Source organism: Rhinoraja longicauda, chromosome 12 (genome assembly GCF_053455715.1).
Source record: "Rhinoraja longicauda isolate Sanriku21f chromosome 12, sRhiLon1.1, whole genome shotgun sequence".
Classification (NCBI taxonomy): Eukaryota; Metazoa; Chordata; class Chondrichthyes; order Rajiformes; family Arhynchobatidae; genus Rhinoraja; species Rhinoraja longicauda.
The window spans coordinates 43,179,101-43,194,774 of record NC_135964.1 but is presented as its reverse complement, the minus strand read 5'-3'; the positions used below and the strand labels follow the sequence as shown (position 1 = coordinate 43,194,774).

At 41.4% G+C, this 15,674-nt stretch overlaps 1 protein-coding gene across 1 annotated transcript in view; it reads right to left on the bottom strand.

Annotated features, from left to right (window-relative positions):
- The window catches only part of runx1 (RUNX family transcription factor 1), a 182,643-nt gene that overhangs the window by 28,681 nt on the left and 138,288 nt on the right, over window positions 1-15,674 (bottom strand). The window contains exon 5 of the mRNA XM_078408774.1: window positions 15,012-15,116. Coding sequence (XP_078264900.1) covers window positions 15,012-15,116 — 105 coding nt within the window. The remainder of the gene's footprint in view (window positions 1-15,011; window positions 15,117-15,674) is intronic.

The window sequence follows — 15,674 nt, the reverse complement described above, 5'->3', positions numbered from 1 at the left end:
AAGGTGTGAGAGGTTGGGTAACCTACAGAAAGTCACAGTGACAGAATAGAGTGGCGTGTGTATGGAACAAGCTGCCAGAGGAGGCAGTTGAGGCTTGGACTCTCCCAATGTTTAAGAACCAGTTACACAGATACATGGATTGGACAAGTTTGGAGGGATATGGACCAAATGCGGACAGGTGGGACTAGTGTAGCTGGGACATGTTGACCGGTGTGGGCAAGTTGGGCTGAAGTGCCTGCTTCCACACTGTATCACTCTATGACTCTATGACTCTCCATTGGCCTGGATGACATTCAACAGATTTGACACCATCCAGAAAAATAAGTTAGCTTCATTGCCACAAACACTTTACCCCACCACACATTTACCGGCACACTGAGTGTGTATTGAATTCAACAAGGTTTCTTCTACAGCACTCCCAAATCTAGTTTTACCATCAAGAAGGGCATAGACACTGGAAACACCACTATCCAGAAGTTTCCCAGCCAAGTCGCACTACATCCTGCCTTCAAGATCAGTCCTCATTACTGGTCTGTATCTTGGATCCCCTCTTTAACCCAACAATTTTATGTGATCAACTCTACCTGAAGGATTGCAAAAGTTCAACAGGTTGCCTACCAGCACTACTCAAGACCAATTAAGAGTGGAGAATAAATGCTGGCCTGACCTCCCATAAGGGAATAAATAAGAGAAAAGGAGCAGACCTGGCAAGACGGAAAATCAAAGAGTTAAGAAAGAAAGAAACAGAAATAAGGAGCTGAAGAACATATGAAGTGAATAAATACTGAAATGAAAACAAATGGAAGCTATTACAGGAAGTCTCACACTGGGCTGGTGTTGTTCCAACTTCCTTTTCCTGTTACTCTCTTTCATAGCCTTTGTGGGAAACACATTTGTCGAGATGCTGTTCCAATTTATCATCAAAGAATACAGAATGAGGTTAATATTGGTGAAGGGTGATGGGGCGGCACGGTGGCGCAGCAGTAGAGTTTGCTGCCTTACAGCGCCAGAAACCCGGGTTTGATCCTGACTACGGAAGCTGTCTGTAGAGAGTTTGTACATTCTCCCTGTGACTGCATGGGTTTTATCCGGGTGCTCCGGTTTCCTCCCACATCAAAGACGTACAGGTTTGTAGGTTACTTCGCTTCAGTCAAATTAAACATTTGTCCCCAGTGTCTAGACTAGTGTATGGGGTGATCGCAGGTCGGCATGGACTCGGTGGGCCGAAAGGCCTGTTTCAGCGCTGTATCTCTGAGGTAAAGTAAACTAAAGAGTAGAAGGGCCTGTGTAGACAGGCAAACCAGGTTCAGAATAGTTTTAGTTTCCAGCCTGTCCATGAGCTCAGATTCAGATCAGATTAATTTGTGCAGCTCTCTCTGCTCATGTTAGGGTGAGGGTGAGTATGTAAGCACTTGAAGAAATTAAGAGTCAAGATCAGAAAGGCAAAGAGGCAGAAACAAATCCTTCGGCCCACCGAGTCCGCGCCGACCAGCGAATCCCGCACACTAATACTGTCCTACACGCACTAGAGACAATTTACAATTTTACCGAAGCCAACTAACCTGCAAACCTGTACGTCTTTGGAGAGTGGGAGGAAACTGGAGCACCCGTAGCAAACCTATGCTGGTCACAGGGAGGATGTACAAACTCCGTACAGGCAGCACCAGTGGTCAGGAACAAACCCGTATCTCTGGCAACTCTACTGCCGCGCCACTGTCCCGTTCTCACGGACTCTCACTGACAGTGAGTAGGACTCTCACTGGCACGTGGGAAGCAGTATTCACAAAAAGGGAAAGTGCAAAGCAACTTGAGTCTGTTTGACAGGAAAGTGCAGAGGCCCAGGCACTGACAGCGGGATTGCAGAACAACCCATCCACTCGTCCAACATGATCAGCCTGTAGGCAAAGTCTGCAGATTCCGCAAAAGATTCTTCAGCTACCTTAGCCTCACAGGAAGCAAGTCACCCCCGAAGAAACCACCTGGGAAGAAGATGGGAACCCATGCAAACAACAAACTATTTGAATATCCATTCACAACTACATGCGGAATTGATATAAATGCAGTTCCTTTTCATAATTAACACCCTGGATATAAAACAAAAGCCATTAAAATAAGTTTAGTTTAGTTTAATTCATTGTCACGAGTACTGAGGTACAGTGAAAAGCTTTCGTTGTGTGCTATGCAGTCAACGGAAAGACAACACAAAACATAGAAACATGGAAAATTGAAAATTGGTGCAGGAGTAGGCCATTCGGCCATTCGAGCCAGCACCGCCATTCAATTTGATCATGGCTGATCATCCAAAATCAGTACCCCCTTCCTGCTTTCTCCCCCTTCTCCTCTGATTCTGTTAGCCCTAAGAGCTATATCTAATTCTCCCTTGAAAACATCCAGTGAATTGGCCTCCACTGCCTTCTGTGGCAGAGAATTCCACAGATTCACAACTCTCTGGGTGAAAAAGTTTTTCCTCATCTCAAACATTTGTCCTTTGCAAATAATTTCACCCTTTGATCCTTGTGAATGTCGGAGTGGTTCCTGTAAAAGTACTCAGAATATATTCTTTGCCATGTGCAACAGTAATTGATTTGTTCTGCATATGAAACTAATTTTGAGCACAGAGTTGCACAAGTATCAACACTTTACACACGTCAACTATCAGTAATGTATGATGTACGTGTGAAGTGACTTGTGGGTATTGCAACAGGAAACAACTGCATTGGCATTTGCCTACTTAAGAAAAAGTGCAACTTCGCAGTACACATTTGCCATAATTATAACTTGATTCGGCATTTCCTAAAATAGTACAAATATTTGATTGCATCAGTTAAAATGTTTACAATTTACTCTTTCTGCGCTTGGGAATCGGCTGGTGAAATAAACCTTTCTTTCCATTGAAAACAAATGTATTGATAGACTGACCTAGAAGCAAAATAATCCATATTCCCCCACTTGGCAAAAAACAGTACCTACAAGGAGTACGCGTCTAAAATTAGCACGTGTCTAAAATTAGTTTAGTTTAGAGATACAGAGCGGAAACAGGCCTTTCGAACCAGCGATCCCCATTACACTAGCACACACTACACCCTCAAGGACAATTTACAGTTTTTACCAAAGCCAATTAACCTACAAACCTGTATGTCTTTGGAGTGTGGGAGGAAACCGGAGCACCTGCGGAAAACCCACGCAGGCACGGAGAGAACGTACAAACTCCGTATTGACAGCACCCGTAGTCAGGATCGAATCCCGGTCTCTGGCGCTGTAAGGCAGCAATCCTGCCGCTGCGCCACCGTGCCGTCCTGTTGGACACAATAGATAATGTGTCCATTATGCAGCCCATTGAACTGCCCAGCCATTTCAGTTAGTGAATGGAGTACACTACTCTCAGCACCTGTGTTTGATATTCTGATGCACACTCTCAGTAATTGCTGGCAGCAGAAGGGCAAAAGATTATTTAAAATGTAAACAAAATTCTCACCTTCTGGCTGCCTGTGCTGATACCTCTGAAATACCGGGAATTAATGCTCAGAAGGGTGGGATTGAATGCTCAGAAGGGTGGGATTGAATGCTCAAGATATTGTGCATTTACGATAAGGATAGCTCATTCACATTGTTGCAGCTAAGGCAACAAATGTAATGGTGACACTGAAGCATTTGGTGGGAGATTCCTCTGTTCACTATTTCAACTCCAGGTTTACTGTGGTTTTAAAAAATGAAAGAGGGGAAATCTGTCTTCAATCAGTACCACAGACCTTGTGTGGTGGTGTTATCCACAGGTTTGTACTGAGCTTCACACAGTCCGAGAAAAAGTATGGAAACAGGCCTTTCTGCCCCGTCAAGTTCGTGTGAACTATTGAATACCCATTTCTACAAGTTTTATGTTATCCCACTTTCCCAACACATTAGGTATAACTTACAGAGGCCAATTAACTTACAAACCCACATGTCTTTGGGATGAGGGAGGAAACAGGAGCACCCGGAGGGAAAATGTATAAATTCTATACAGACAGTATCCGTAGTCAGTTTCGAACCCGGGTCTCTGGCACTGTGAGGCAGCGGGCTCTACAGCTGTGCCGGTGTTAATTCCACAGAAGGCCACAGGTGTGTGGATGTGAGTACACCTCACTGCCAATGCTCCCACACACACGAAGCACGAGAGACCAGTAGCAAATCTCTCTGCTACAGACTATGCACATTGCAGATTCATCCCCTAAGATGTTGAAGTTACACTAAAAGTAAGTGACCACAAGGGGGCAAGCGTGATAATAAAGGCCAACAGATTTATATTTTATATATTATTTAAATGTTTAAATGTATATTAAGGCCCTCATTAGGGCGGCACATTTGCTCAGTGGTAGATTTGCTGCCTTGCAGCGCTAGAGACCCGGGTTCGATCCTCACTCGGGGTGTTGTCCGTACAGAGTTTGCACGTTTTCCCTGCGACCTCGTGGGATTTATCCGGGAGCTTCCGCGTGGGATTTCTCCCACATTCCAAAGACATGCCGGTTGATTGGTTTCTGTAAATTGTCCCTAGTGAGCATAGTCATTGTGGGCCAAGGAGATGCTTGGTGGTCAGTGCAGACGCAATGGGCCAAAAGGCCTGCCATGCTGTATGATACTCTAACTCCATAACTCGGTACACCGGTAGCTCTGAAGTCATGCCACCACTAGATTCCCCAAGGATAGACAATGCCTTCTCAGTAGTCAATTTCAGTTGGTCGGAATGCAGAGGTACAGATGGCAAAGGCTTTCTTTTAGCTAGGGGTACGGGGATAAAGGCAGGAACGGGGTACGGATTGAGAATGATCAGCCATGATCACATTGAATGGTGGTGCTGGCTCGAAGGGCCGAATGGCCTCCTCCTGCACCTATTGCCTATTGTCTATAAACAGGGAGAGGCAAGGCTTTGAATATAAAGTATTGTTAATATCAAGTCGCTCAGTGGCCAGCAGACATTATAAGACTCAAGGCTAATGGATGAGTGAGATGGTACAAGTCAGGGCATGGGTGTGGAGCTCCACACAGGGTAGTGCATGGCCGCACAACGATGCTGGCTTTGTGTCAACACCAATGTGCAGAAAGACCTGCTGGAGCCAAGCATGTGTCGGTTCAAGATTTAACTTCAGCGGCAGGACCACCTCAAGGAAGCAGTATCACATAACACAGCCTTCACAACAGCTGCGCAATCCTGCAAAGCCAACCTCGAAGGATAAAACTATAGAGGTCACAGAGTTCCCAGCCAGGCCATCTTCACATTGTCACCTTTACACTGTCCTATTGGCACAGATTTAATTTTGAGATCCCCATCACTTGCATCAGACAATTAGCTGTGCACATGAATGGGTCCAGTCTACCCTGACCAAATAGTAAACAGAGATCTTAGTGTAACCCTGTCCTATAAAAATCCATAATTAGCCTGAATCCATCCCAAAGAAAGGATGGACACAAAAAGCTGGAGTAACTGAGCGGGTCAGGCAGCATCTCTGGAGCAAAGGAATAGATGACGTTTCGGATCAACACCCTTCTTCAGACTCTCAGTCCGAAGAAGGGTCCCGACCCGAAACGTCACCTATTCCTTTCCTCCAGGGATGTTGTCTGACCCACTGAGTTACTCCAGCTTTTTGTGTCTATCTTCAGTTTAAAGCAGCATCTGTAGTTCCTTCCTACCAAAGAAGGGATGTAATAGTTTGTTATTTGGACGTACAAAATGCTTTTCAAGTTAACTGGGATAGGCTCACTAGTTCAAGCACAGACATAATTGCGTTCAACAGCCTACACATATAACCCACCATATTGTTTATAACCTCCATTCCAGACCTTTGTTTAAATATAATCAAACTAAAGATGCGGCTGTGGGGAGAAAATATCAAGTACCATCACCACTATAGTAGAGATCCGTTACAAGAAAGAGCTGAGAATGTTTAAATCGGGATAGAATAATGATGCTCATCAGTTTGGTAAGAATGTATCAAGTTGCTTGGATGTACTCCAGTTGGCTTTGCGATCAGATCCAGATGAATCTACGTTGCTGTATAATTCTCAGCATTAACCTTGTGAGAACTGCGCGAGTTTGTGAGAACCAAACAAAACTGCTCGTTGTTTGTTTACCCTTTCTGCTTTCATAAACACCCACACACCACACACAGCCACATCTGCCCACACACAGACACTTACACCGAGACACACACACACACACACACGCAAAGCCATATATGCACAAGCACATCCACAGAGGCACCCATGAACACACGCACATATGCGTCACATCCACTGTGCAAGAACCCCGACCTTCATAACCTTGCACACAGCACATCTGTGCGCACACAGATACATAGCCACATTCACACATTTGCTCCACACACAAGTACATGGTCATCTGCACTTACACATATCTATTTGCAGAAATATGCATCCAAACACAAACACACACAGTTAGGCACTTGAACGGGCGAGGAATAGAATGGTACAGAGGCACAAGCGGCTGCAGATGCTGGAATCCTGAGCAAAAAGCAGACTGCTGGAGTAATTCAGCAAGTCAGACGTCCATAGAACAATATAGACCTAATGGAGGCAAGCAGACAAAATGGTTTGCATGGACATGTTGGGCTGAAGGACCCGTTTCGGTGCTCATCAACTCAATGGCTCTGTGATTTTAAACACACACACAAAGAAACAGGCACAGACACAGGCAGGCATGCATGTATGTCCACACAGACCTACCCACATATTGGGACAGCAGTAACTCAGCAGGTCGAGCCGCATCTCTGGAGAATATGGACAGGTGACATTTTAAGGTCGAGACCATGTTCTCCAGAGGTGCTGCCTGACCTGCTGAGTTACTCCAACACTTTATGTCCCAACATGTGGGTAGGTCTGAGTGGACATACATGCTTGCCTATGTCTGTTTCTTTGTCTGTGTGTCTGCGCATGTGTGCTTAAAATCACAGAGAGTCATTGAGTTGCAGAGCACAGAAACGGGTCCTGCAGCCGTGTCCTTTTGTGTATTAACCAGCATCTGCAATTCTATATTCCTAGTAACTCAGCGGGACAGGCAGCATCTCTGGAGAGAAGGAATGGGTGACGTTTCGGGTCGAGACCCGTCTTCAGACGATGTTCCTACTCGTATATTGATGGGTATTCATCGACATACTGCATGTAGTTACAGTAAATCGATTCATTGGCATGGGTTCTCAAACACATGAATGCCTTTAAGCCATGAAACAGAACATTATTTGTGTCTTTGGTGTGAGAGCTTTCTTGTTGGTAATCAGAAGTTTGTGGGGTGAAGTCAGTGTAAGATGACTTGGAATGCTGTGTTGCTTCAGCAGGGCCACACCATCTGCTTTGTCATGTGTTTTTTAATTCGTATCCCCTTCATATAACTGTTCATAACAAGTGTTCAGTCTGATAACAATTACTCAAGCCAACCAACATTTTGTCCTAGTTTCAACTGTTAAATACTGCTGTTAGCGTTTCCAGAGACGTGACTCTTTCAAAGCCTTTGTCCCTTAAATAGATCAGCATGTAACCAAAATGCTGTAAGCTTCTTAACCGTAGAAGTTAGTTTATGATATTAGCAGAAAAATATTTAATATACCTGTAACATTGCAAACGATTAGGAAGCTAGTTACATAGGTAGTTTACAGTTAAAAACCTATTAATGACCACTGCTGATACTGGCAAACACACAGTCATGGGTATATTTTGGCAGTAATGACTGTAAGTCATTTCTTGGTTCACTACTTTTATGGATGTTTATCTATTTATTGTAAATAAATGAATGTTTCTGTTGGAATGGCAAAAAGAATGGCATTAGCCAGTTTCGGCAATGGGATGTTGTACAGTATTTCCATTGAGTTTACTATGTGTCATTCCCAAATCACTGTTTTAACAGGGACCTTGCTTATTTCAAACGGTTTTATTGCAGAGAATAGCCACACAAAGGTGCTAACGATGTGTGTGTGTATAGTAGAAACAATAATTTCTTGGCTTGGAATACCTACACTTAGAGATTCAATCTCGAATACAGTGTGTGGAAATTCTTCTTGGATTTTCAACTCAATAAAAATAGAGGCAAAACTGCCAGGAAGATTTTTTTAATATACGTAATCTAATCGGATTCAAACGCACCTTATTTAAAAGTGACATTGTATTGACCAATGGTTTAATTCCTGCAGAGCATACTAATACAGGCTGCCGAATATTATCCCATTCATTGATGCTTTTTGGCAGTGATATGCCTTTCAGTTTGTATAGAAGTCAATAATACCCCTGACACTATAAATATGTTTGTACATTGAACTGATGTTGACTGGATTCTTCAAGCAATATACACATAGTGCATTCATTTTCAGACAAAATGCAATGGGCCAGACACTAATATGCCAATTTCATTTGGTTACAATCACAGAATGGCTCTTAAATCCAAACCTAATTTTTTTTCCCCTCGTTATTTGTCATTTTGTTAAAAAATTATTGCAGGAGTCAGATGAAGGAAAAATTGCTCGGGGGTTTGAAAGCTTCGCAAAAATATTCAATGGTGTGAATTTATATTCATTGCATTAAAAGATATGAAGTTGATAATCCAAGAGTGGAATATATACACACTGTAACTAACTTTGATCATTTAAAGAGCTGGTGGAACTACTCACTCTGGCAAGGATGCCTGTTAGTGATGTATTGTCATTTGTGATAATACATTTATCCAGTGTTACCTGAAATGATCAATGTCTGGTAGATATTCATGCATCCTAATCTGCGATACACTACAATGAACCAAATGGTGGGAAAGCAATCTTCCAGATCCAATAAGTAGGCATTGTATAAAGAAAACCTGAGTTTACTTTCACTGGAGATGGATACATGGTGAAGAAATAGACAAAGGAGGCACCAAGGAGGTGAATTGGATAAATTGCCTGTTCTCTACCTGGATTATTATGCTGAAATTAATTTCGTTTTAGTTTAGAGAAACAGAGTGGAAACAGGCCCTTCGGCCCACCGAGTCCCACGCCGACCAGCGAACCCCACACACATACATTACTCTACACACACTAGGGACAATTTACAATTTAACCAAAGCCAATTAACCTAAAAACCTGTACGTCTTTGGAATGTGTTTAGAGGAAACTGGAGCACCCAGGGAAAACCCACGCAGGACACGGGGAGAACATAGAAACTCCATAGAGACAGCAGCTGTAGTCAGGATTGAACCCGGGACTCTGTCGCTGTGTAAGAAAGCAACTCTACAGCTGTGCCAATGTGCTGCTGAAATTAGTCTGTTTGACAATTGGTAAAGACTCAAAACACATAAAAAATGTGAACAAACCCATTGAGATACAGCGTAGAAAAGGGCCCTTCACTCCATCAAGTCCACAGTAAACTACCCCGTGAACATGAATCCTACATTAATCCCCTGATTGTGAATGATCAGCCATGATCACATTGAATGGCGGTGCTGGCTCGAAGGGCCAAATGGCCTATTCCTGCACCTATTGTCTATTGTCTAATCTCCCCACATTCTCATCGACACCCCTTAGATTCTACCTCCGACCCTGCACAAGTGGCAACTTATATTGCCCAGTTAACCTATCCACCCACTTATCTTTGGGATGTGGTGGGAAACCAGAGCACCCAGAAGAAAAACCTGTGGTCACAGAGAGAATGTATAAACTCCCCACAGCCATCACTGGAGATCAGGATAGGACCCATGTCCCTAGTCGTATGGTACTAGCTGTGCCACTGTGCTACACTTTCATTTAATCAAATTCATCTGAAATCACATGCATCACCTTTTATGACAAATATGAATCCAACTAGTGGAGAACTTCATGCACTCTCACTTCCAGTTCTCATTGACTACAGGCTGCTATGACTTTGAAAACAATCTGATGTCTTTTAATGTCTTTACAGTTAGGAGAGAACATGTTTAAGCCCAGCTCCAGACAAACCCACTGCCAAATACTCACTTTGATAACCGACATGTGTAACATTACCACTTGAATGAATGACCCTAGACTAAGTAGCATTTGAGGAGATGTATTCCAATGAGCCGTTAATATATTTAGGGGGAAAGGGAGTACAACAATAGAGACTAAAAAGAAACTAAAGCATGAAGTAAATACTGTGCAGAATTTTACCTAATTGTAATTTGTGATCTGTGTATCGAGTGGCAAAATTACATATAAAAAAAGGTAAATAGAAAATTGACATTTTGGACGAGTTGGGCAGAAAGGCCTGTTTTCTAGCTCTGTGAGTTGAGAAGAATAACATTTTGGAAGATGTTCTATAGATTGAGGCATTTATCTTTGGGGTGTAGGAGTCTGAGGAGTGACCTTATTGAGGTGCACAAGATCATGAGGGACATGGATAAAGAGAATGCTCACAATTTTTTTTCCAAGGTAGAGGATTCTAAAACTAGAGGGCCTAAGATTATGGTGAGAAGGGAAAGATTTAAGCGGGACATCGGGAGCAACTCTTTCACTCTGTGTTTTGAATAACCTACCAGATGATGCTTTTGAAGTAGAAACAATTATGGGCCAAATGCAGGCAAATGGAACTAGCCCAGAATGCCAACTTGTGTAGGAAAATAACTGCAGATGCTGGTACAAATCGAAGGTATCACAAAATGCTGGAGTAACTCTGCAGGTCAGGCAGCATCTCAGTCAACCCATTCCTTCTCTCCTGAGATGCTGCCTGACCTACAGAATGCCAACTTGGTCAGCATAGACAACACGGGCTGAAGGCCTATTTCCATGCTATATAACTCTACAAATGAATCAATGTTTGAGCTAAAATAATCAAAAATGACAAACAGTATTAAAAGATTTTTGAGCTGTTGTCATGTGTAAAAGTGTCTAACACTGATCAGTGCGGCCTACTGCATCTGCATTGCCCTGGCAATGCCTGCCTCGGTTGCCTAGTAACGGTGTGAGGCTCCCATTGCACCCCCGCCCCCCCCCCCCCACTTCCGCCAGGTTACCCATTGAGCTGGCGCCACATGGCGGGAGCTTCCAGTTGCGGGAGCGTAGAGAACGTGCAGCGTGGAGGTGGCGTGAGTACCAGGCCCAACCCTGGTCCACTGTGTATGGAGCTGGGGGCTGTACAACTCCCCGGCCTATGCATTCCCACTCATTTAACCCCCCCCCCCCCCCCCACCCCTTCTTCCCAATGCTGCATTTCTTCCCACCCGGCCTCAGGTTAAACGAGTTAATATTTATCCTCCTTACTCGGTTTTAGCGAACAATCGGAAATAACGGACACCACCCCCCCAGCCCCCCTGTGGCCCATTGTAGAGAGGGTTTACTATACTGGCAATTTCAACCATCGATCTTAATGCTGAATTTGGGAAAAGTTGTGAACTAAACACCAAAATAAAGGAAAAAGAAAAAAAAAGCCTTTAAACTGGCTCTAAATTCTGGTGCTTCTCGACAATGTGCGGCACGGTGGCGCAGCGGTAGAGTTGCTGCTTTACAGCGAATGCAGCGCCGGAGACTCAGGTTCAATCCTGACTACGGGTGCTGCACTGTAAGGAGTTTGTACGTTCTCCCCGTGACCTGCGTGGGTTTACTCCGAGATCTTCGGTTTCCTCCCACACTCCAAAGACGTACAGGTATGTAGGTTAATTGGCTGGGTAAATGTAAAAATTGTCCCTAGTAGGTGTAGGATAGTGTTAATGTACGGGGATCACTGGGCGGCACGGACTTGGAGGGCCGAAAAGGCCTGTTTCCGGCTGTATGTATATGATATCATGATATGATAATGGACCAGTGCTGATGATCGTTATTGGCTTCTCCCATCTAAAGGAGAAATGTTAAAAAAAATAAAAGAAGCAAAAAGCTGCAGTTATTCTTTCAAGAGAACTTGCAGTTTTGAACATTTGGATCTGAGTTTGAATAATATCCACATATGGAGATTAAACAATAACTTGTGCTAAAATATTTAAATGCTGCGTAGTAATTTATTCATACTTGACGCCATGGTTCCCCAGTGCCGAGCATCATTCTTTATCACAACATTCTGAAATGTGGTAAGGCATTGTAAAAATCCCCACATTAAGGGATTTGATCCAAATGGCCCCCTATGTCGTGTAAACCAATGTTACATTAAAAGACCCGAAGGCAGAAAAGTAGCAGTTTCTGTGCAAATCTGAACGATTTGCCAAAAATGTGCCTAATATGACATCAGTTTTTAAAGCACTTTGCAGATAAAACAATCATGCCAGAAATGAACCAGTTAACAAAATGCAATATCATGTGTATAATTATATCTTAAAAATATCCCATTGAAGAATCCATATTACAATATCATCAAGATTATAATATTGGATATTAAATCAGAGTTTTCTCAATAATCAATGATTAAATCCCTGATTAGTTGATCAGGTATGCAAGCTAATGAAATCTTGTATTGAATCTAGCACAGCTTCAGTTTATAGAAAGGACTTTGACTCAACCCTGTGGTTTGGCGGCGAACTGAGATGATTCTTTATCTGAAATCTGTTGGTTTTTCTGATGTGTACCGAACACAAGATCAAAGGTATTTCTGTGGTTTGGATGATTGGGTGAAAGCATAATCTGTCACTCTTAAATAAAAAGACTAATTCCATATTTACTCCCCAAAAAATATCCTAACTGTGCATTATAATTTATTGTAATTCATGTAGATATAAAAACCTTTTGCTCAGAAATATTTTTTATTCTTGATATTTTCAGATTAAAGCCTGATTTATATTTTACAACACAGAATCTACACTTCTACATAGGGAAAATTTGGTATTTGTCATTCACTATTAATTACTACCAATAAAAATAACTTTAAATTCAACATAAATATTTTTATGTAAACAGCATGATAACAGCATGAAAATTAATTTAGTATTTTAAGAAAAAAAGATAATCACCGAAAAAGCTATATCTTTTCATATTTTTTTAATCATAAGCTCATCATCACTACCTACCTGATGTCCGAACTGTACAAATAATCCTAAAACTTCTAGATAGCTAAGATTCAATACTTCTGATTGAATATATTCTGCTGGCAGAGAATGAAAGATTTTTTTAAAGTATTAAGATTGAAAAGAAGGATCATTGGAATTACTAATGTCTTATTTTTGAACCTTGGCAAGTCAAATCATTCCAATACATATCAGGTTTTGTTGAACCATTTTGTTTGGTGTATTAAACTTAGCCAAAAATTGGTGTCAAGTAAAATAAAGTATATTGAGATGGATTGTATTCACGATTTTTGAGATGACTAAATCTGAACTGACCAAAGTATTTTAAAATCAGAAGTTATAAAGAAACGTGATCAAATTAATGATAAATAATACACTTTACATCATGATGTAAAAGCATCTCAAAACTGAATGTACCATGCACTGTATTCCCCTGTAATTGTGCCACCCATTTACTGCTTACTATTTATTTACCACTATCTTATATTTGCCATTTGTGACCAAATTTAATTGTCACAACTCTGTAAAATGCTTAAAAATAACACTACATTAAATGCTATCGTTTTGTCTTACATTACAAAAAACTCAGAGCACGAACAAATAAGTTCAATAGTAAATATTGAAATATCAAATTAGAAATTACCTAATTCTGCAACTAGCCCTACTTATGCTTTTTATTAAATATATTCATCACATCAGTGATACGTTTTAAAATCTTCACTCTGAGTGACTACCTACTCTATGTTACTCACGGGAGCATCAAATAATCTGCATTGGACACAAAACTAGTCATTTTTTGTTGATTGTTTTGATACTATTGTAACTTAAGGGCTAAAAACACCATGTTTCTTTAATAACGGAGACTCATGTTTTGGACCAATATTAAGATGAGTGCAAATAATATTCTGAAGACTTTTATTTACCTCCTCATGTGATATTTTTGTAAAAATATTGATGGTCACAATTGTTATTCATTAATATGTAATCAGAGATTCCATTGCTACAGTCTGGCAATATTTAAAATTTGATATAATTATGTGTGACTAACCTTTAACAGCATATTCTGCAGCAAATACAATTACTTCAGAACTGAGCTAAATGATGTAAAGGTGCTTAACGTGAACTATACATTAGGCTGCTTGTTGTTAAGAGGTCTGCTTTCCTTAATTATTTATCACTGGACGTGCTTTTGCAAATGGACGCAAAATACCGGGAAAATTCCCTGTGCCTACAACTTATAATGTGGCATAAAACCTTCCAAATACAGCCATATTAAAGATCCCGGTGAGATGTCTTTCATTATTTTAAGGACGATAATTCCACAACAATATTTGTTCGTTTAAATATAAAGAACCTTTGATGAAATGTATGCGTTTGCATTATACACATGGGTAATAAATTGCTTTGCTTTCAGCTGCGAATTGTGAAGATGATTGAATAAATACTCAGTTTTCGCTTAATTTAAAAAAGCCTCGCATGAATATGTTTCACATGTCAATGCCAGTTACGTTTTTACTTGGTATTTAACGGATAAAACTTATTTTTAAACATATATACATCAAACCAGCCCCCAAAGAATCACAGGGAATCATGAAAATCGTAGCACCTTAAGAATCTTTTGGCGGATAAAGAATGTCATACACCTGATGAATATTTTTTAAACGCTTGGTATACGTTGACTTATTGTTTATTAAAGTTTTCACTTGAACGATATTTGTTCAATGTGCGTGCTTCATTTATTTCTGCTTACGTTACTACATGTGGTCCACACACCGCAAAACTATCGGTGGGAATAAAGCAGCTTTGTGAAATACTTTGGTTCGTCTTAAGACAACCACAAGTCACACCTGCCTGTTGGGATGCGGCAGATGCCCCAAGCAGCGGATAATCTCTGCAGCCGTTGCACATTGTAACATTGGGACGGTTGATGGGCAAATCGCAGAGTGGAAAACTGCTCTAGAATCCCCCTCCCCTGTCTTGCGGTATCATTGTGGAAACATTGTACAGGAGACTGCGCTTAAATCCCGCCCGTTCAAAGGAATAAAAAAATTCAGGTACTCACTTCGGGGCTCCCTGGGCCCGTCCACTGTAATCTTGATAGCCCGGTGGTAAGTGGCGACTTGAGGAGGGTTTGTGAACACGGTGATGGTCAACGTAAAGCTCTTCCCTGAAACATGGGACACAGCAACGAATGAGCAGGTTACAGTAACGTCTAGGGTTCAGGAAACAATGGCGACATGTTACCCGTGATAGAAACTGATTAAAAAATTCAGCCCCAACTCAGCACTTTTACCGTTAACTTTTACCGACCCGAAACGTCACCCGTTCCTTCTCTCCTGAGATGCTGCCTGACCTGCTGAGTTACTCCAGCATTTTGTGAATAAATACCAAGTCTATCTAAATACTTTAAAGAAGGATTGTCACGGCATTCTATCGCCGCATTACTACTAGTTCCTCAACACCTGTTCACTTTTTTTTCACATGAATAAAGTCCAATCATTGCAAATTTTCCGTGATGTTAGAAGAGCGTATTACAATTTGTAGTTAAAAACAAATGTTCCATTGAATTTATTCAGTATCCTTCATCTTTTAAAATATTGGTTTATCTCAGTTTTTGTCTTTTAAAAGTGCCTTATATTTAACGTGTATTTTAAATATATATCTTATCTGAAAGTGGCAGTAAAATGTAATACAGGATATCTGGCGTTTTAAGTGGCTTAAATTG